General features: G+C 34.7%; 1 protein-coding gene across 1 annotated transcript in view; it reads right to left on the bottom strand.

The window, feature by feature from the left end:
- Positions 1–24,288, bottom strand: part of RNF17 (ring finger protein 17) — a 159,730-nt gene that overhangs the window by 131,446 nt on the left and 3,996 nt on the right. Inside the window, exons 4-10 of the mRNA XM_090275163.1 lie at positions 19,710–19,801; positions 18,126–18,237; positions 17,078–17,158; positions 15,352–15,452; positions 3,273–3,444; positions 696–772; positions 113–187 (exon numbers count right to left, since the gene is read on the bottom strand). Of these exons, the coding sequence (XP_090131289.1) occupies positions 113–187; positions 696–772; positions 3,273–3,444; positions 15,352–15,452; positions 17,078–17,158; positions 18,126–18,237; positions 19,710–19,801 (710 nt within the window). The remainder of the gene's footprint in view (positions 1–112; positions 188–695; positions 773–3,272; positions 3,445–15,351; positions 15,453–17,077; positions 17,159–18,125; positions 18,238–19,709; positions 19,802–24,288) is intronic.

Below are 24,288 nucleotides of genomic sequence, written 5' to 3'. Positions count from 1 at the left end.
TTGTCCTTGATTATTAGTTTTCAACTTCTGAATCATATACACTATACTAGGCACCAATTTTCCTATCTCTTAGGCCCTGTCACTAATAGTATGTTGTCATTCTTATACTTACTTTGTTGAGTCCTCAAAGTCAATCTTTATCATATTGTTGAAGATAGAGATGATCTCACTGCAACTCATATTCAACCTACAATAAACACTAGCATATAAATAAATGTTCTAATACACGTTTATTCCTTTCTCTAAATAAAAATCAGTTGCCGACATTTATGCTAAGTGGAATATGCCAGTCAGAGAAAGACAAATACCATACACTCATATGTGAAGTATAATGAATAAACTGAACTAACAAGCAAAATAAGAGACAGATTCATAGAGAGCAGGATGATGGCTATGCAGGTGGAAGTAAGGGGGTGGAACAATTGAGCAAAAAGGAAAAAGGACTCATGAATATGGACAACAGTGTGGTGAGTGCAGGGGGAGGGAGTGTAAGGGGCTAAATGGTAATAAACAAAAACTCTAAAAGAACATTTAAATAACTTTCATATTTATCATAAATTATGCTTATTTAAATTTGGTTGCTAACTTAGAAAACATGTGTGACCCAATGTTCAATAGCAATTGCTTGCTATTTTAATAAATTTAAACTTTCCTACATTTTTATACTTGTGATGTTTTCCTAAATTATAACTTACCTGAGAGAGTTCCTTAATTTTAGAGCGCTAACTTGTGACAATTCACTCTCAAATGTTAACTTCAAAGTCCGGATAATCTAGAACCAAAAGAGAGATGTCACTCATACGTCAATTTTCTCTCAATACTGTTGAAACTGAGTAAGATTTTAGGAGAAAAACTATACCCTTTAGGTATTTCACTTATTAATGTATTGAAAGTTTGATTTTAGGCACATGAAAGAAGGAATGCAATTAAGTGTTTATGACTTTTCCTACTTAAAAAGAATTTAAATATTTTGGAGATATGTATTAACAAATAAGAACAACAAAAGACACTTTTTAATAAATGAGATACAGCTACATGACCAGAGGAAATTTGGATCAGATTCATTTTGCACCTGTGTTGCTGTCCTCAAATGTTTCTCTCTCTTCTTTTATGCCCCATCTTCCTAATGAGGCTAACTAGAATAAAAACCAAATCTTACCATTTCTTTAAACTTCCTAATGCCTCATGTGTAATACAGTAATACACAGGAAATGACTGTTACTCTACCTCCCTTTCCCCCTCCCTAGAAGTAACCACATAAAATCTTTTTAAAAAAAGAACTATAAAAAGAAGTTGACAGTCATACCTATATTGTATATAAAAAAGAAAACAGAGTCCTATTTTAGTTTGCTACACTTATTTGTCCTGATTGTTTATTCAAATGTCCTAAAAACATCAATTTTCAACTCAATGTCATCCTACTTGTTTTCGTATCATGATTTTTAAAACATTACCATATTACCTATGTGATAAATAAAAAAAGGCTAAACAAATTTCTTAATTTTTATCTTAGAATTCAAACTAATAATTCTAATTTGATGCTAAGGTCAAGTAAAGAAAGTCTGAAATACATATTCTTGCTAATTCTTAAGTATTATATTTGAAAACATGTAAAATAAGCTACCTCTGAAATAATTCATATCAAGCCACAGCAATCTTGAGAAAGAACAAAGTCAGAGGTATCATGCCACCTCATATTTCAAACTATACTATTCGGCTCCAGTAATCAAAACAGCATGGTACTGACATAAAAACTGACATACAGATCAATGGAACAGAAGAGAGAACCTAGAAATAAACCCATGCCTATATGGTCAATTTGTATTTGACAAAGGAGGCAAGAACATACAATAAGGTAAAGACAGTATAGTCAATAAATAGTGTTGAGAAAATTGGACAGATATGTGAAAAAATGAAACTAGACCACCTTCTTGTACCATATACAAAAATAAACTCAAAATGGGTTAAATATTTATATGTAAGACTTAAAACCATTTAACTCCTTAAAAAAAAACAAAAAAAACACAGGCAGTAAAATCTTTGACATTCCTCTTAGCAATGTTTTTCTGATATATCTCTTTGGGCAAGGGAAAAAAAAGAAAAAATAAACAAATGGGGCTATATTAAATGAAAAAGTTTTTGCACAGCAGAATACTATCAACAAAACAGAAAGACAACTCACTATATGGGAGAACTTTTTCACTTATATATCCAGTAAGAAGTTAACATCCAAAATATATAAAGAACTCATACAACCCAAGAATAATATATACATATATAATTAAAAAATGGGCAGAAGACCTGAATAGACACTTCTCCAAAGAGGACATACAGATGACCAATGAACATATGAAAAGATACTCAACATCACTAATCATCAGAGAAATGCAAATTAAAACCATAATGAGATATCATCTCATACCTGTCAGAAGGGCTATATAAATATATCAACAAACAACAAATGTTGGCAAGAATGTGGAGAAAAGGGAAGCCTTGTGCATTACTGGTGGGAATGGAGATTGGTGCAGCCACTATGTAAAACCATATGGACGGTTCTCAAAAAATTAAAAGTGGAACTTGTGTTATGACCCAGTGATTCCACTGCTGGGTGTATATATATGAAGAAACCCCAAACACTAATTTGAAAGAATATATGCACCCCTAAGTTCATTACAGTGTTATTTACAATAGACAATATATATAAGCAACCCAAGTGCCCATAAACAGACAAATGGATAAAACACAATTGTGGTGTGTGTGTATATATATATATATAAAATGGAATATTACTCAGCCATAAAAATGAATGAAATCTTATCATTTACAACAGCATAGATGAACCTAGAGGGTATTATGCTAAGTGAAGTAACTCAGATAGAGAAAGACACATACCATGATTTCACTTATATGTGAAATCTAAAGAACAAAATAAATGAACAAACAATAGAGAACAGACTGATAGTTGCCAGAGGAGAGGGATGTTGGGATACTGGGTGAAAAAGGTGACAGGATTAAGAAGTCCAAATCTGTAGTTACAAAATAGTTATGAGATGTTAGAAGTAAAGCATAAGGAATATAGTCAATAATATTGTAATAATATGTGTCGTGCCAAGCAGGTACTTGAAACATCAGGAGATCACTTTGTAAACTGATTGTCTAACCACTGTGTTGTACATGTGAAGCTAATAGAAAATAATGCTAAATGTAAACTGCAATTGAAAAAATTTTTAAAAAGAGGAAAAAGAAATCAAATCACAAACTATTAAAATTACCTGATTCAGGTCACAATAAGTCCTTAGAGAAGGTGCTGATTTTAACTCTCTTGCTATCTTCATAGCTGCATCCAAATCATTTCTTTTCTCTTCAATGCAGTTTTTAGCCATTATTATATTCGATAAATAATCATCTGTATTTCTTACTACTTCTTCACGTAAGTTCTTTTTCCTTCATATAAGATCCCAAAGTTATTTGCACAATTTCATAAACATTTGTACATAAGTGAATTATAGTAACTGAACAGTATCAAAAGGGTGATTTTACTAGTTTATGAACTTAACATGGTTAAATGAAGCATTCAATTGAACTGAAATGTATTACACTTGAAAGTTACATATGGATAATGAGAAAGTAAATTTTGTAGGAGGTTATAGTTATTTTGCAAATACATCTGTCATAGATTTACAAGGTTAAGACAGACCCTAGATGATTTCCACTAAAATAGAAATCCTTGCTATCTTGCAGTCTCTTGTGCCAGAACAAAGACACAACTATACTTATTTTTCAATAGGATCTACCTGCACGGTTTCAAATTTTCATCTACAGATATATATTACATGAATATAAAATATTTTAAATAGACTTCACCAAATCACAACATAAGTATCAATTAACTATAATTTTCAAAGTAATCACTTCAGAAGAATATGTAGTTATTCATTACTTGTACCTCATTACTCAAAATATTTTATAGGCCTATGGTGAAATTATCTCATTATCGTAATCAAAAATTTTGTACCCAAAATTGTACTGTTTAACTTATTCATTTAATTCATCAAACAAATATCTTTTGATTATTTCCTCAAAACCAAATTTGGCCTCAAAAAAGGGCAGTTTCCCACAGTAAAGAGTAGCAACAGAAGGAAAAAAAGACGGCGGTGGAGTAGGTAGCAGTGTTGTCTGTTTGCTCCCATCATGGAAGGACTTGGAGTACAAACACAGAGTGGAGTAAGTGCAGATTTCAGATAGGGAGAACAGGGATGGGAGCATGGGAACAGCATGAAAGAGGGCACTGTCCAAGTGGAGTCACTGGGCTTCCCAGCCCGGCGCCTCTGCTGCACCACACTGGAAAGAGGCAGCTGCTGACCACCTCATTAGCTGGGATCTTCTTGGAAACTTCCTCCTGCCATAGGCTTCCTGACCAGCAAAGTTCCGGAAGGAGTCAGTGGCATGCAACAAGGCTCTGCCAGGCAGACACACAGGCTGGTGCTGCAGCTTGGAGGCAACAGAGACTTTTTTGGAGGAGAAGCGAGAAAGGACCTGAGGCTGGTAAGGGACTATAGGCATGAGTACTGGCTCACCAGCAGAGAAGCATTGCTAGACAAGCCTGAGGAGTGCTGGAGGGTGCCGCAGGGCCAGTGGGGGGGGACTCAGCTCAGTGCAGCTCACAGCAGTGGCAGCAGACCCACGAATGAGAGCAATAGCGGCATCAAAATCCAGCTAGATCTCCTCTCAGCCAGCCAGCCAGCCAGAAAAGATTTGAAACCCGTGGAATTTTGACAAGGGGTGGATCCAGAAAAAGACAGCACCCAAAGGTTGTACTGGGGAAAAGCCCTTTCTTTAATCTGTTTCCTACCTTCTCTACCTCCTATTCTTCTTCCTTAATTTTTTTCTTTGTTTTTTTATCCCCCTTCTTGCACTAAATATATAACATATAACTGCTATATGAACCTAATACTATACACCTCCACTTTCTCACTTCATTCTGCATTCTTCCCTCCCTTTTTCAACATACAATGTAAATATTACTTACTGTCTCACATAGCCTTGACCCTACTTGCTATTATTATTAGTCTACCATCTTCCCTCTCAAAAATCATCTTTCTTTCAGTTAAAACAACTCTTATCTGTTTTTCCTATACTATAATAGTCTTAACCTCTTTACAGCTATATTAATACTGACTCATTTGCTGCTGATAGTGTGATTGTGGGTGGGGGCTTTCTTTGAGGGTGTTTTCTCGCATGCGTTGTGTGTTTATGTTTTAACAGCATCTACACAAAAGAAGACAAGGTGGGCAGACTGACTCTCAATCAACTAGGCAGAGGGAAATTTCCACTGAAGAGTAACTGAAATACAACCAGACAGCTTAAACAAATGGTATAAAGGGCATCCCAAGAGCATCAAGCTCAGGAGATCAAAGAGACTGCAACACTGAATCCCCAGGTCTCCTATACAGAATCTCATACCATGAAGGTAGGAAATCAAAGCAGACAAATCTAAGAAACATAAGCAAAGAAGAAGAAGCATCCAACATGGGGAGACACAGAAATGACATCCCAGTGAAAGGAAAAGAGGAATCTTCAGAAAGAGTGCTAGATGAAACAGAGGTAAGCAAACTATCAGACATGGAATCAAAACAATAGTAATGAAGCTCAATAAACTCAACAAACTCAAAGAAAACTACAACAAGTGCCAGGGAAACTACAAAGAACTCCAGGGAAGCTAAAAGGAACTTATGGAGAACTACACCAGCATAAAAAAGGACATAGAAACTATCAATAAGAACTAGGAAGAAATGAAGAATACAATTCCTGAATTGAAGAACACAGAAGAAGCAATAAAAAGCAGGCTAAACGAAGCAGAGGATTGGATCAGTGAGTTAGAAGACAATGTAGAAAAAATTCTCAGACAATAAAACAAAATGAAAAAAGACTGAAAAAGAATGAAGAGGGTTTAAGTGAACTGCAGGACAACATGAAACAAAACAATATCCATATCATAGAAATACAGAAGAAGAAGAAATGCATGGGATAAAAAACCTGATTGAAAAAGTAATGATAGAAAATTGTCCTAACTTGATGAGAGCAAAAGTCATACAAGTCCAGGAATAACAGAGGATCCCAGTGAAGATGAACCCAAAAATGCCCACTCTAAAACACATCATAATTAAAACGGCAACATTCAAAGACAAAGAGAGAATCCTAAAGGCAGCAGAAGAAAAAGAGCAAATAACATACAAGGGAGCTCCGTTAAGAGTGTCAACCAATTTCTCAACAGAAACACTACAAGCCAGAAGGGAATGGCAAAAAATATTTCAAACAATGAAAAACAAAGGCCTACAACCAAGACTACTCTACCCAGCAAGGCTCTCTTTCAAAATGGAAGGTGAAATAAGGAGTTTCACAGACAAAGGAAGACTAGAAGAAGACATCTCCACCAAACTAAAATTGCAAGAGATGCTAAAGGGAATGCTTCAAGGAAAAGAAGAAAAAGAGACAGGGACAGGAACACAGGTACAGAGGGAAATGAATAGATACTTGTCAATAATAACCTTAAATGTAAATGAATTAAATATCCCAATCAAATTACATAGGGTAGGGAAATAGATATAAAAACATTACCCACGCATATGCTGTCTACAAGAGACCCACCTCAAAACAATAGATTTACACAGACTGAAAGTGAAGAGATAGAAGAAGTATTCCAAGCAAATAGACATGAAAAAAAAGCTGGGATAGCAAAACTTATATCAGACAAAACAGATTTCATAGCAAAGACCATAAAAAGAGACAAAGAAGGGCATTTCATAATACTTAAGGGAAAAATCAATCTAGAAGATATAACCCTGGTAAACATATATGCACCCAACATAGGAGCACGCAAATATGTAAGGAAAATCTTGGAAGACTACAAGAAGGATATCAACAGCAACACACTCAAAGGAGGGGATTTTAAACCCCATTATCAACAATGGACAGATCATCAAAGCAAAGAAACACCAAGGATATTGAGGCACTAAACCACACTCTAGATCAAGTGGACTTAATTGATATATATATAGAACTTTTCACCCAAGAAAAGCAATATATACTTTCTTTTCAAGTGCACATGGAACATTTTCAAAGAAAGAGCACATGGTAGGACAGAAAACATGTTCTCAACAAATTCAAGAAAATTGAAATTATATCAAGCATCATCTCAGATCACAATGCCTTGAAACTAGAAATCAACCTCAAGGAAAAAACTCAAAGACATGCAAACTCATGGAGAATGAATAACATGCTATTAAATAATGAATGGGTTAACAATGACATCAAGGAAGAAATCAAAAAGTTTCTGGAAACTAATGATAATGAACACATAACAGCCTAAAACCTATGGGACACAGCAAAAGAAGTCCTTAGAGGAAAGTTCATTGCAATACAGGCCTACCTGAAAAGAATAGAAGAATCTCAAATAAAAAAATCTAACCTACAGCTACAAGAACTAGAACAACAACAACAAACAAAGCCCAGGGTGAGTAGAAGGAAGGAAATCATCAAGATCAGAGAAGAATTAGATGACATGAAGACTAAACAAACAATTCAAAGATCAACAAAGGTAGGAGCTGATTCTTTGAAAAGATAAACAAAATTGACAAGCCCTTAGCCAGGCTCATCAAGAAAAAGAGAGAGAAGACCCAACTAAACAAAATCAGAAATGGAAGAAGAGAAATCATGACCAATATCACAGAAATACAAACAATTGTAAGAAATTACTACAAACCACTGTATGGCAAGAAACTTGACAACCTAGATGAATTGGAAAAATTTCTAGAAACATATAATCTTCCAAAACTGAATCAAGAAGTAGAAAGACTGAACAGACCAATAATAACTAGCGAAATTGAAGCAGAAATCAAAAAACTCCCAGCACACAGAAGCCCTGGACCAAATGGCTTCAAAGGGAAATACTACAACACACTTAGAGAAGAACTAACTCCTACACTTCTCAAACTATTTCAAAAAATCCAAAAAGAGGGAAGACTGCCAAACTCTTTCTATAAAGCCAGTATTACCCTTATTCCAAAACCAGGTCAAGACACAACAAAGAAAGAAAACTACAGGCTATTATCGCTGATAAACATAGATGTTAAAATCCTCTACAAAATACTGGCAAAGCAGATCCAGCAACACATTAAAAACATCGAGCCCTGGCTGCTGTGGCTCAGTGGATTGAGCATCACTCTGCGAACCAAGTGTCACTGGTTTGATTCCCAGTCAGGGTACATGACTAGGTTGCACATCAGTTCCCCAGTTGGGGGCTCATGAGAGGCAACCACATAGTGATGTTTCTTTCCCTCTCTTTCTCCTTTCCCCTCTCGAAAAATAAATAAATAAAATAAATAAATCAATAAACTGTTTAAAAAAAAAACATCGTACACTCCGATCATGTGGGATTCATCTGAGAGATGTGCAAGGATGGTTTAATATTTGCAAAGCAATAAACATAATACACCACATAAACAAAATGAAAGACAAAATAACGTGATCATATCAAGATGCGGGAAAAGCATTTGATAAAGCACAGCATCCATTTATGATGAAAACACTCAGCAAAGTGAGAATAGAAGGAGCATACCTCAAAATAATAAAGGCCGTATATGAGAAACCTGAAGCCAACATCATACTCAATGGACTAAAACTGAAAGCATTCCCCCTGAGATCAGGAACAAGACAAGGATGTCCACTCTCTCCATGCCTATTCAACATAGTATTGGAAGTTCTAGCCATAGCAATCAGACCAAAAAAAAAAGACATCCAAACTGGAAAAGAGGAAGTAAAGCTGTAATTATTTGTGGATCACATGATAGTGTACATAGAAAACCCTATAGACTCCACTAAAAAACCACTCGACCTAATAAGTGAATTTGGCAAAAGAGCAGGGTACAAAGTCAACATTTCAACATTTAGAAATCGAAGGCATTTCTGTACACCAACAATAAAATATCAAAGACAGAAACTAGAAAAAATCCCCATTTAATATAGCAACAAGAAAAATAAAGTACTTAGGAATGAACTTAACCAAGGAGGAAACGACCTGTACTAGGAAAACTAGAGAACACTGAAGAAAGAAGTTAAGGAAGATACATATACCATGTTCATGGATGAGAAGAACCAACATCATTAAAATGTCCATACTACCCAAAGCAATTTATAGACTTAACACAATCCCTATTAAAATACCAATGGCATATTTCACATACCTAGAACAAACTCTTCAAAAATTTATATGGAACCAAAAAAGACCCCCAATAGCTGCAGTAATCTTGAAGAAGATAGCACAGTAGGAGGAATCACAATACCTGATACCAAATTATACTACAAGGCTACTGTAATTAAAACAGTCTGGTACCAGCAAAGAAAAGACATATAGATCAATAGAACAGAGAACCATAAATAAACCCAAGTCTATACGAACAACTAATATTTGAAAAAGCGGGATGGAACACAAAATGGAGTGAAAATAGACTCTTCAACAAATGGTGCTGGGAGACCTGGACAAGGATGTGCAAAAAAAGAAAAAAATAAACTAGAGCACCAACTTATACCATATACCAGAATTAATTCAAGATGGATCAAAGACTTAAATGTTAGTTGTGACACCATAAAAGTCCTAGAGGAAAACATAGGCAGAAAAATCTCAGTTATCCCTCATAGCAATATTTTCGCTGATATATCTCCTAGGGCAAAGGAAATAAAGAAAAGAATAAACAAATGTGACCACATCAAACTAAAGAGTTTCTGCTCAGCAAAAGAAAACATCAGCAAGATGAAAAGGGAACCGTATGGAAAAACATATTTGCTATGATGCCTCAGACAAGGGTTTGATCTCCAAAATATATAAAGAACTTATAAGACTCAACATCAAGAAAACAGAGAATCCAATTAAAAAATGCACAAAGGACCTGAACAAACATCTCTCCAAAGAGGACATATAGAGGGTCCATTGGCATATGAAAGAATGCTCAACATCACTAGCTATCAGAGAGATGCAAATAAAAACCACAATGAGATACCACTTCACACCAGTGAGAATGGCCATCATCAACAAATCAACAAACAACAAGTGCTGGCAAGGATGTGAAGAAAAGGGAACCCTAGTGCACTGTTGGTGGGAATGCAGACTGGTGCAGCCACTATGGAAAACTATGGAATTTACTCAAAAAACTAAAAATGGAAATGCCTTTTGGTCCAGCAATTCCACTACTAGGATTACACCCAAAGAATCCTGAAACCCCAATTCAAAAGATCCTATGCACCCCTATGTTCATAGCAGCACTATTCATAATAGCCAAGAGGTAGAAACAGCCTAAGTGCCCATCTGTAGATGAGTGGATTAAAAAAACTGTGGTACATTTACACAATGAAATACTATGCAGCAGAAAGAAAGAAGGAACTCCTACCATTTGCAACAACATGGATGGAACTTGAGAGTATTATGCTTAGTGAAATAAGCCAGGCAGTGAATGACAAATACCATATGATCTCACCTAATACAGGAAACTAATAAACAACACAAGCAAATGAACTATATAGAACCTGAGGCAAGTAAACAAGGAGTAGACTGACAGTGACCAGAGCCGGAAGAGAGGAGGGTCGAAGCAGGGAAAGAAAGGGAAGCATCTAGTCAAGAAACTAGTATAAATGACCCATGGACATGGACAATGGGGTGGGGACTGACTGTGGGAGAAGGGGTGGGCGGTGTGGGGGGCGCAATGCAGGAAAAAGTGGGACAACTTTAATAGAAAAAAACAATATAAACCTATAAAAACATCAAAATTGGTGAATTTTTGTGTGACATTTTAATATTGTAGAAGAAAACTGGCAACGTTTTCGGCATATTATGCTTTTTTATTTCAAGAAAGGTAAAAATGGAACAAATGCAAAAAAAGACTTTTGCAGTGTATGGAGAAGGTGCTGTGACTGATCGAATGTGTCAAAAGTGGTTTGCAAAGTTTCATGCTGGAACTTTCTTGCTGGATGATACTCCATGGTTGGATAGACCAGTTGAAGTTGAGAGCAACCAAACTAAGACATTAACTGAGATTAATGTTCTACCATATGGAAAGAGTAAACATACTAAATATCCAAATCAATAAAGTTATTAATTAAAATGAAAAATGTATCTTTTATTTTATAGAAAAAAACTAAAGGGACTTTTTGGCCAACCCCACAAAGCTACAGTAGTCAAAACAATGTGCTACTGCTATAGAATAAATAGCCCAGAAATAAACCTTCACCTATTTAGTCAACTGAGTTTAACAAGCATGCCAAGACCATTCAGTGCAGAGAAGACCATATTTTCAACAATGGTGCTATGAAAACTGGATAGCTACATGGAAGAAAATGAAGTTGGACCCTCACCTTTCACCACATGTGAAAATTAATTAAAATGAATCAAAGACCTAACTGTTAAGAGGTACAACTACAACTACAATACTCTTAGTATAAAACATAAGGGAAAAGCTTTATATTAGATCTGGCAATGATTTCTTGGCTATGCAACAAAAGAAAAAATAAATTGGACTTTATCAGTAACTTCTGTGGATCAAATAACATAAGAGAGTAAGAAGGAAACTCATAAAAGGAAAAATATCTGAAAATGATATATCTGATAAAAATTAATATCAACCATATATAAAGGACTCCTACAATCCAACAACAAAATAATCCAATTAAAAAATGGGCAGTCATACAACTTAATGTAAAAAAAAATTCCAATTAAAAAATGGACACAGGACCTGAATAGATATTTCTCCCAACAAGACACAGAAATGGCCAACAGACATATGAAAAGATGTTCAATATCACTAATCATCACGGAAATCCAAACTAAAACCACAATGAGATATCACCTCACACCAGTCAGAATGGCTATCCTCAATAAATAAACAAACAAGTGCTGGCAAGGATGTGGAGAAAAGGGAACTCTTGTACACTGTTAATGAGCTTGTAAATTAGTGTACCCAATGTGGAAAACAGTATGGAGATTCCTCAAATGTTAAAAATAGATCTGCCACATGATGCAGCAAGTCCACTTCTGGGTATTTATAAAAATAAAAGAGAGAGAGAGAGAGACCCAAAACACTTAATTTGAAAAGACATATGCACTCCTATGTTCACTGCAGCATTACTAGTAATAGCCAAGATATGGAAGCAACCTAATGTCCACTGATGGATGAATGAATAAAGATGCATGTGCAGATAAAATATTATTTAGTTGTAAAAAGAACGAAATCTTGCCATTTGTGACAATATGCATAGATCTAAAGGATTATACTAAGTGAAGTTGGAGAAAGACACATACCGTGTGATCTCACTTATATACAGACTCTCAAAAAAGCAAAACAGACATGGCCAGTGTGACTCAGTTGTATGGAGCGTTGTCCCAGAGACCAAAGGTTGCCAAGTTAGATTCCTGGGCAGGTTCCATCCCTGATCAGGGCATGTACAAGAAGGAAACCAATTGATGTTTCTCTCATACATGGATATTTCTCTCTCTCTTTTCCCCTCCCTCCCTCTCTTCCTCTTTCTCTAAAATCAATGGAACCTATTCCAGTGAATTAATAAGACAGTTCTTTAGCTCTTCAAAAGTTGCAGAGCAATAAAAAATATCTTCTGGTGAGGATAAAAAAATAAATTAATTAAAAAAAATGAATAAACAAAACAGACTCATAGAGAACAAGCTGATGAGCTAATGGCTGCCAAAGGGGAGGGAGGGGATTTGAATAAAAATAATAAAAAATTTTTTATAAATATTTCCCCAAAAAGTATACAATGACCAATAAACGAAAAGATACTCGACATAACCATCATTAGGAAAACGCAAATAAAATCACGAGATACAATTTTATACCCATCAGGATGTTATTATTAAAAATAGAAAACATGGGGATGGAGGAAGAAACTACTGCTCTCTCAATGGAGGCAGCTTGTTTAGAACGGGAAAGGGGAGAAGTGCCTGGAAAAAGGGCAAGTGTTGAGCAAGCGGCATTGTTCCCTCTCAGACACCTCCCCCACATATAGAGCCACAACACGGTGAAACGGGTCAGTAGCATGGACAAATACCTAAGGCTCTGCCCCTTTACAAGCAATAGGAGCAACAGCTCTACCTAAGACACAGAAGCAACGACAGAAAGCTGTCAAGATGAAAAGACAGAGAAGTACAACTCAGAAGAGGGGACAGATCAAGGTTCCAGTGGGAGAACTAAGTGACAAGAAGATAGCGAACCTCACAGATGAGGAGATAGCCAACTTAAAATACGCACAGTTCAAAGTACTGGTGATAAAGATGCTCACAGACTTGACAGAAAAAAGTTAAGCATGACAAGGGAAAAATGAAGGCTATACTAAGTGAAATGAAAGAAAATCCACATGAAACTAGTGGTGAAGGAACAGAAACCAGGGTTTAAATCAACAAATTGGAATATAAGGAAGAAATACACAGTCAACCAGTACAGAAGGAGGAAACAAGAATTTTAAAAAGTGAGTAGAGGCTTAGAAACCCCTGGGATAGCTTTAAACATGCCAAAATTCAAATCATAGGGGTGCAAGAAGGAGAAGAGGAAGAACAAGAAACTGAAAACTTATGTGAAAAAATAATGACAGAAAACTTCCCTAATTTGGGGAAGGAAATGAACACACAGGTTGAGGAAGCACAGAGTCCCAAACAAACTAGACCCAGGGAGGACCATACCAAGACACATCATAATTAAAATGCCAAAGGTTAAGGATAAAGAGAGAATCTTAAAAGCAGCAAGGGAGAAGAGGAGAATTACCTACAAAGGTGTACCTGTAAGACTGTCAGCTGATTTCTCAAAAGAAACTTCGCAGGCAAGAAGGGACTGGCAGGAAATATTCAAAGTGATGAGAGTCAAGGACCTACAACCAGGATTACTCTATCCTGCAAAGCTATCACTTAGAATGGAAGGGCAGAGAAAGCACTTCCCAGACAAGGTAAAGCTGAGGAATTCATTACCAAGCCATTATTATATGAAATGTTAAAGGGACTTATTTAAGAAGAAGAAGATCAAAACTATGAACATTAAAATAACAACAGAATCACAACTATCAACAACAAAAGCTAGAGAATGGAAACAAAGGCAAACTAAGCAGACAACCAGAGTGGGAACAGAATCACAGGTATGGGGAACATGTGGAGGGATGTCAGCTGGAAGAGGGAAAGAGGAGATGGAAGTAAATGGTGCAGGAATTAAGAAGTATAGTAGGAGGGTGCAGAATAGACAGGGGGATGTAGAGAAGAGCTTCTACGCACAATGCATGGACATGGACTAAGGGGGATGGGACTGCTGGAGGGAAGGACATGCTGGACGGAGGGGAGTAAAGGGAAAAGAAATTGGGAAACCTTAACAGCATAATGAATAAAACATAGAAATAATTTAAAAAATAAAAATAAAAAGCATAGCAAATAACTCTGTTGGTAAGGATATGGAGAAATTGGAACCATGTATACTGCTGGTGGAAATGTAAAATGTGTATCCACAGCAGAAGTGTTTAGTGTTTCCTCGTGTTTTAAACATAAAATTACCATGCACCATTAAACTGTACACTTAAAATGGTAAAAAGGTAAACTTTATTATGTATTATTTGTAAAATAAATGCATTCACATGACCTATCACTTAAATGTTATAATTATTTGAGATAGCATCAACATGGAAGAATAAAGAATATCAACTGATTCATTGACAGTGAATTGAGCCTATGTTCTAGATATCCTAATGAGATTTTTTTTAAAAAGGACAGAGTCAAAAGAACAAGTACCATTACTAAATCATTTTTTGTGCATGTCATAACTTTTATGACCCTGTTTCTTCAAATGCAAAATGTGAATTACACTACTGATATCATATATATCAAAGTTTTTTAAAAAGTGATGGACATATAACTGTATATTTGTTTATAAATGAATATTAGAAAGTATTAGGGCATTGTTTGCTTTGTTGCAAACACATGAAAAAAATGACAGAACTATGTATAAGAAAAAAGTTTGCATTTTCACATGCAAACTGAATTCTACAACAAAGATTCAGATTTTGCAAATAATTTTTTGTGCTGCTTTAAGAAAGAAGTTCATTATTTTAACAGTTAGCTTTGGGACCAGAAGACAAATAGCCCAAGGAATTTTAAAAATGAACTAGTTGTTCTTCATTTTGAAGTTGTAATCATCAGCCTGTGGAGACGACCTACTACCTTCAAAACTTGTTTAAAAGTTACTCATTACTTCAATCTATATAAAGAAATAATATATTAATGTTAAAACTTCACTGTCATTGAGTCTGTATTTTTATTACCTGGAATCAAGAGAAGTAAAAAGTTGATCAAATTGTTTCTCCAGATCCTGTAAAAGACTGACTGTCTCCTCTTCTGTTTGATTGTGTATGTGTTCGAGCACCTGGAAAGAACATAATACAAAAACCTAATTTGGTATTTTTAATTTGATAGAAACTGTACTGTTCAACATAATTTTGAAAATAAAATGTACTTTTGGGCTTTTCAAAATAACACAACAGAAGATTAGATAATAGAAATGGAATAAGTCACATGGTTCAACTTCAAATCCTGGTATTTGTCACCTTCATTAGCACTGTATACTGATAAACTGGCAAAAAGGCCTAGAAAATACACTAACTATTCTAAACGTCTTTCTTATATCCATTTTTGTCATTACAGAAAACAAGTCATTTTAAATAGCTGAATTTCTCTCTGGCACCATTACTTAAATTAAAAAAGTTTAACCCAAATATTTTTTAAAATATTTTTATGTTTTTAAAGATTCTATTTATTTCTTTTTGAGAGAAAAAGGAAGGAAGGAAGAAAGAGAGGAAAAGAAACATTGATGTGTGACAGAATCATCAATCGGCTGTTTCTCGCAAGCCCCAAACCGGGCAACTGGCCCGCAACCCAGGCATGTGCAGGAAATTGAATCGGCAACCTTTTGGTTTGTGGAACAATGCCCAACTCACTCAGTCGCACCAATCAGGGGCCACATACTGCATTAAAATTTTTTTTTTAAATTTATTTTGAGAGAGAGGGGAAGAGAAGGAAAAAGAGAGAGAGAGAAACATCAATGTGTGGTTGCCTCTCACACATCCCCAACTGGGATGTGACCTGCAATCCAGGCATGTGCCCTAACTGGGAATTTCACCAGCACCCTTTAGTTCACGGGCTGGCTGGTGCTCAATCCACTGAGCCACACCAGCCAGGGCTGCATTTATAAATGATGAATTATTCCTTGAAATCTGTGACCCCCTTTTTCCTTCCAATTTCTCCCTTTTGGAATGGGAATGTCTATCCTATGCCTGCCCAACCAATCTATTTTAGAAAATAATTTATTACCTAGTTTCATGGAGAAACTGTTAAAGAGAAATTTGGCCCCTGAGTCTCAACCCATACCTGATCAGAAGATATTTAAATGAGATGAGATTTGGGATTCAGAGCTGATGCTGGAATATGTTAAGACTAAATTGGAATTGGGTAAAGGTATTTTGCATGTGAGAAGGACATGAGTCTGAGGAGGGGGAGCAGAGGGCAAGACTGTTATGGGTTTAATTTTGCCCCCCACCTCAAATTCACATGTTGAAGCCTTAACTCCCACATCAGCTATAACCTTCTGGTTGCCTTAGTTGTAAATTTGCTGTTGCTTGTTCTTTGTCAGCAAATGAGTGAGCCTCTCTCTCGGGAGATGGGTAGGAAGAAAAGAGAGTAAGACTCTTTGTGAAAGGGTATACAGCCAAGTAATGGTAATGTTAGAAAGATGATCTGCAATGATCTGACACAAGAAATCATGGTTCCTTGATAAGAGATTCTACGTCAGTGGGCTGCTAGCACAATGCTACAAAACCAATCCTTGCAGGCCATGGGAGTCATCCATTCTTCTGTATGCTTCTCTGTCATTAGATTATCATGCTTAATAACTCAGTGCTAAACTCTAACTCCAGTGATAGTATATCCAAATATGCACATTTAAAGAGACCATGTCCTAATTCATGATAGAATTTAATTATTCAAAATGCTTACTTTTGTAGCAATACTTAATTGTTCAAAATTATTGCCTGCTATCTTTAGTGCTTCATCAATTTCTTCTGCAGTTTTAGTCTCCTAAAAAGGGAAAGGGGGACCATATACAAATACAAAAACAGATATTTAGATACATTATATTAGTGGCAAAAACAATGAACTACTATTTTGGTTACAAAAGCAATACAGACCCACTATAGAAATCCTAAAAGGAGAAAAATAACAGTTAACCCTTCTTACCCAGAGACTAAAAACAATTAACATTTTAGAGTTTTGGTTATACCATTTCCAATATTTTTAGATAACTTTTTGAAAAAATAAGATTATGTCCTATGACCATTTTGAAACTGAAAACTATCTTGAAAAACTTATGGCAATACATGTACGCATGTAAATATGAAAAGTTTAAGAAAAAATCTTATAATTTGGCTATGTTAAGATTTAAACTTGAAGTAAAAGATAGCAAGATCAAGTGCTCTCTTTCCTCCCCCAGCTCACTAAAGATCTTACCAAAAAGACTTAATACTTTATTCAACAGCATTTTGGAGTTTATTGTTTTCTAATCTTAAATTTAAAAAATGCACTGTTTAAAGTTATCAGTTGTAGTAACAGGTAAAATTCAATCTTCCAACATCACCATCATCATCATCATCATCATCAACAAATGCTATCAGGCTGTTTGGATGCCATTAAAATAACTGGAAAAACCACACTTAGAATTTAGATATGTCTACTTTATACAAGTTTCATAGAATCTGAATTCAATAACTAGGTTCAAAGGGAAGAAGCTACATACAGGTAAATATCAAGAACAGTAATAGAGTTGTCTAAGGTAGAATGGGCTGCCTTGGAAGAAAAGAGAATTGTTCGAGCATAGTTTAGAAAAAAACAAGAGGTTCTAGTAAGAAGTGTAGATTTACCTCTTACCTTTAAGCTTCCAAAATAATCTATAATTATAGGAAGTTTGAGAGGAGAGGAAAGTTAAGCTACCAGAGACAAAGTAAAAATGTCTGGCTTCATTTTACTTCACAAATAACATTCTTCCTACCGCCATTACAGCCGATGAACTCAAAATAGTCTTGTGTATGGATGATGAATGTTCTAAACCAATAGTTAGCTGACCAGCAGTCTTTTTAAAGTCCTGAGAACAATTCTTTAATCTGAAAAATGTCAAGTACGTCATTTTAAATACCTATGTTAATATAACAGTTTTAACCTTCTATTCTGATTTTTACTATCAAAAAATAATTCATATGGTGACTTGTAGAACACACACATTGGGTTCTCAATCATCTATGATAAGCAAACAGAGGAAACCATGACTAAATTACGGATATGGGAGATCCTGTGGAAGTCAGAATCTGAGGGGGTAAAACGAATGAGAGATGAGGAACTGGGTGCATTACAGATGCTTTGGTGTATTAACAAAATAAAAAAGTTCCAAATGAGACTTTTCCTTGAGGATATACTATATTAATTTAATTCCCACATTAATTTACTGTAATAGTAAGTATTTTTAGAAGTTAAAAATTGCTCTGGCCAGGTGGCTCACTTGGTTGGAGCATCATCCCATACATCAAAATGTTGTCAGTTTGATCTGGGCCAGGGGACATAAAAGAGGCAATCGATTGATATTTCTCTCTCTCTCTCTCTCTAATCAATAAAACATATCCCAGTGAATTAATAAGAAGGTCTTTAATCCTTGAAAAGTTTCAAAGCAACAAAAAAACAGACTTTACTATCTTTTCACCATGATCCACTCCAAAGTCGACCCTAAATGTAAACTTACCTAAGATCAAAAACAATTTTCAGAAAAACTATAGCAAATGTCAAAATACTGTATCATGGTTTTTCACCTAACAAACACTTACTAAATCACCAGGGATGTAGAAAACAGTAAAATGTTGTCCATGCACTCAAAGAGGCTTAAAGACTTGTAGAGGAAGACATACATGAGTAGGCAAAAGTAGGTTTACAGTTATGAGTACACAAAACACAGAGTTTATTTAGTCTTGTATTATTATTTATTAATTATTGTAGTAAATCTACTTTGCCCACACCTGTATAAATAAATAGGTGCAATAAAAATAACAGGTGTTCTCTAGATGGGATTTTTTAAAAAACCTCTGCATCACTAATTCAAAAAGCATTTATTAATGTGCAAAGTCTTATGGAGAAGTGGAAAAATTAATAAAAGCACCCCAAAGTTATTAATTTCTCCTTTCATAAATCATCTCTCAATCTACTCTTCCCCCAGTCCTCTACTGTACTGTACTCATGCTCCTCTCAATAGTCAAGAGAGAAGTTCTTACTTTTTCTCCATGCCTTATTTTCCCCCATCACCAATAGCTTCTGCTAAAATCTTACCCTCAGCTGTTCTTGATCTGATGTAGTAATCTTGCTTTCCTTTCCCCGCCCCCCTACTTTAAATAAGGACAAACTCATACTGCTTCCTTAGGAGCCAGAGTCTCCATTTCATTAAGTTAAGATGTATCATAAACTTAAAGAGCACTCTATGAACAATGGGTTAGAAACACTGGTCTAAGAATGACATTTTATCAGTAATGCTAAAATTACTCTTTCATAAATGTACTGCGCTTTAAATACTAAAATAAGTGCACACTGAACATACTTTTTAGGCTGCAGTTTGTCCATAAAAGAATATTCTTTAACATATCCATCTAACTGGTAGTATCCTTGTCTCATATTTACAGGTGTAGCAAGCTTAGAACAAAAGAAGAAAAACAAAAACAGAAAGCCATTCAATAAATTCTGTTTATCCAGAATTCAAACAACCAGTGTGCCATTCAGAGATAAATTTGATAAAATCCTTAAAGATCCTTAAATCCTCATTAAATAAATTTTTAAAAATTGTACCTATATGTTGTTTTTACCCTATTTTAATTGGTAAAGAAATTGGTAATCTGGCAATTATGAATTAAACAGAGCATTAAATTAACTAAAACACTCCATTCTACCACAATTCTAAAGGAAATACTGGCAACAATACTTCTAAAATTTACTGTAAAAATTTTATAGTGATATCTTAAGGTATGTTCAAAACTCCAAAATACTTAGGAATAAATTTTATAAGGAAAAATATAACCCCTAAGAAGAGAAAACCAAATCGCTTATTGAGGATCATAAAGTTTCTGGAGACAAAAATTTAATGTCCTAAAATACGTCTAATATAAATAAACACAATTCTCAAGTCCATCTAGAAAAAATATTATGCAGAATTACAACAATTTTAACATAATCATTTGGGAGAGATCTATCCCACCAGAAAATAAAGCTACTATAATTAAAACACTAAGGTACTGGCACAATAGAGAACAGAGTCCTGAAACAGATCCACATATACATAGGAACTTAATACAGAAGACAAGTGACATTTCAATTATATAGAGGAAGGATTATTCAATAACTCTTCTGGGAAAGTCAGCTAATCATCCTGAAGAATAAAGTTTACACCCACCTTGCATCATTTGAGTACTGTAAAAAGATCAAGCATGTACCTTTTTTTTTTCCATAGCATGTACCTTTTTAAAAAACATGATGTAAGTACTTAAAAACATAGTGAAACCTCAGTTCTTGAACTTAATTTGTTCTGGCAAACTGTTTGAGAAGCAAGTTGTTTGAAAACCTATTCTCCTTTGTTTGTTGCCTAAGAGACATGTGACTGATCATACAGGTATCAGCATGAAAGGGTTGTCGTGTTGAGAATTGAGAACCAAAATTTTGACTGACAACTGAGACATTTTTCTGTGAACAATTTGGTCCAGAACTTAAATGTTCAAGAACGAAGACACTTGAGAAACAAGGTTTGACTATATAGATCTCTCTCTGAGATAGGAAGGTCTGCCTAACCAAAGAAAACCTAGAAGCCACGAAAGAGGGGAGGAAAGAAAACAGAGGGAAACATCTCTGCAAGGCTAAATGTAATTTAAAAAAAAAAATTAAAAGTGAAAGATTGGCAGAAAGCAGCTAAATACAGAGGAGAAAGAGGTAGCATCCCTATCACAATGAAGTATTTCTACAAGTTAGGAAAAGACAATTCAAAAGGGAAATATGCAAAGCCTCTGAAAGGGTCTGTTGAAGACATCTGAAAAGTTGCTCAATTTCACTAGTAGTCAGGGAATTACAAGGAGATATTCATTTTTTGCTCATCTAATTGTCAAACATTAAAACAAATACGACAAATTGAAACATGAATTTGTTTTGGAGCTAGAAATTAACTGAACTTACTTTTGAAATTTTTTGGTCGAGGTAAGTTTGAGGAATTGTGTAAAGATATAGTGAACAATTGTGAAAACCACCTAAATATTCATAATGAAGAAATCAGTTAAGAATTATAGCACTTACGTACATGGCTTATTATGCAGCCATTAAAAGTAATGCAGGAGGCTCTCATGAGAATAAGTTAATGTTGCTAAAAGAAACAAAGCAGATGACTAAATGTTATGGTCTTCCATTTAAATATACATCTTTGGTGGGGAAGACAAGGTTCTGTGAAGATTTTAAGTGTGAGGTACCAAAGGTAGCCATGTATTGTTAGATAATTAGAAAAAAAATGCTAGCTTTAACAAATAACATTGAACAAAATGTTATTTTTTAAAACCCTCCCCCCAAAATTGGGGTCCAAAACCTTAATTTCTATTTGTCTCCTCATTTATTCCCTCTGGCTTGACACTTCATACTAAGAGGTTACTGTTTCTATTAACAGATTTATTTTTTAAGCAAATATATATTTAACATTTTATTGTCACATAATAAAACAAAATAAGAAGCTTAAAACTGGATCCCTGGATCACTCTTTTTACTTCCACCCATTTCAAAATGCTTGCATCTCTTAAGAGACAGCATTCTCTTAGGATCTGTAGTTGGCCTCAACACATTCAAGCCTCAGCACAATCAAGCCTCAGCACCATCTACCTTGTAGTTTTAGCCTTTTTGCAGCTTAGTCTGCCCTCTCACAGCCACTCTGCTTTCTGTCATTGCACCTCTTTCCCTGTGCAAAGAGAATCCTTGCTCTTCTTGTATTGTGTTTCTTTGCAGGGTTGATGCTTGCCACACTTCTTACAGAAAATCCAGCATATTTTAGGAACACTCACCATGTTTGCGAGAGTGCTATTGTCATGAAGACTATCAACAAATTTGATGATATAGGACATGTCTTCCAAATATTTTTTTAAAAATATTAATACAACTGATTTAAAAGGTTTCAGTTAAAACTGTATAAAGATTCTTAACTTATAATAAACATAATAAAAACTTTCTTCCCCTCCCTACCCCAGGTTCTCATTTAAGTTTTATTTATGGTGATGTTCTTACTTGTTTTTTTGTTACTTGTGGTCAAATTTAACCAGAATTTCTTCTTTGATTTCTGATTTCAGAGATATGTTTTAACAAGACTTCCCCATCTAAGATTAAATTATCTATATTTTCCTCCTGTTTACACCTTCAATTTGTATTTTAACATTTCTAATCCACATGGGATTTTAACATATATTAATTATATAGTGATCAGATAACTTATCCTTTCTTCATGCAAAATATATTTTTGGGTTCAGGTCAAAAAAATCAATAAAAGGTTAGTATATCTGGAATGATACCTAAATATGATCCTATCTGGAACAAAACCTGCCATCTTGTGCAAAATTATAGAATGGTTATTATTAAATTACCATTAATATTAATCAAAAGCAGAGAAGGGATGTTATAAAAACATACAATTATGAAAGATGAATACTGGTAGATAAATCTATAGTATTTACCCACTCTCAGAAATAAGAACAAATGTATACCCTTAATCCTGAATGAAATTATTTTAGGCTTAAGTTTGAAATAAGCAGCATTAACTTCAACATGAAAGATAAATTATAAGTTTAACATAAATACAGTTACTTAATTCTTACTTTATAGAGCACATACATAGAAAATTAAAAATAATAAACTACATTCTTGAAGTATTCTATAAATTCACACTTTTCACTAGTTTAGCTAAAGTTTTCCATTCTTATTCCAAATAAATACTAATTAGGCAAAAATATAAACTTTAAAAATTAGTAAGTGTGGCAACAACTTCAGCAAAGTTTCTCAAAGGACTCCTTTAAATAGTGATCAGCTTTAGTGCATCTGAAGAATCTGCATATAGTCCCTTGCTTATAGCACCGGGGGTGGAGGGGTGGGGGGGGTGGGGGGGAAGGATGGGACAAATCATATGTTTCACAATGACAGAGTCAGAACTAGTCAATATGATACAAAATAGATACATTAGGACCTTAAATCAAAACTAATGTTTGTAAATACACTATAAACGTGTATAGATATTACCCAAAATAATACACTATAATGATTTAAAACTATTAAACATGAAATCATTTGCCAAAAAAGGCAAAAATTACTGTTCTAATAAATTTGTCTGTGTTTCCATATTAAAACAGGATAAATATGGGCAGATACAGTTTTGTCTGCCTGCTCCTTTCCTTTCTGTTACTCTTTACCCATCACAAGACTGAATCAGCATGGCTCTTCCATTATAACCAAAGAAGCTAGGCCCTCCTTGTCTTAACTATGTAGTCAGTCACATCTGAGGAACCTACTGTCAAGAAAGGAAAGGCAATAAGAATTTCCCACAATGAAGGCCTTAATTTGTGAAGTATCTAATTCTAAAACAGACAGCTGCTAATATGTTTATGTTTCTGCTACACTTAAAACTTTCACAAATTTATAAATATGTGTATACATATTTTTAGGATGTTTAACTCGCAAACCAGTTAATCTGCACCTAAATAACCAGGAATTGACTAGAATACTTATTTTAATGACCTTGAAGCTTGTAGGAAACTGTTAGATACTTCAGATTTAACTCTTGCAATCTTATTAGATAAAAGCAGGTATTATTTCCATATGACAAATAAGGAAATTTGAGCTCAGTGTAACAGAACTAGGACTGCATTCCAGGTCTTCTGCCTCCATAGGAACTGATTGCCAAACGCCACAGAAAACAATAAATACAAACCCTCATCATCTGATCTCTCAAGTGGAACATTAAGAATTTAGAGACAACTTTCCAGAAACATACTATATAAAACAAGCTACATTTGTATTTGTAGTGAACGCAAATGATGTTCATTAAATTTTATTTCCTTGAATTGTTCTCATTATTATGGGTCCATAGATATTACTCCTAGTGCAGCTGTACTATT

This window comes from Furipterus horrens, unplaced genomic scaffold, assembly GCF_987537825.1.
Source record: "Furipterus horrens unplaced genomic scaffold, mFurHor1.1.pri manual_scaffold_4, whole genome shotgun sequence".
In the NCBI taxonomy this organism is placed as follows: domain Eukaryota; kingdom Metazoa; phylum Chordata; class Mammalia; order Chiroptera; family Furipteridae; genus Furipterus; species Furipterus horrens.
The sequence above is the reverse complement of the archived record's forward strand: the minus strand, read 5'-3'. Positions and strand labels throughout refer to the sequence as shown.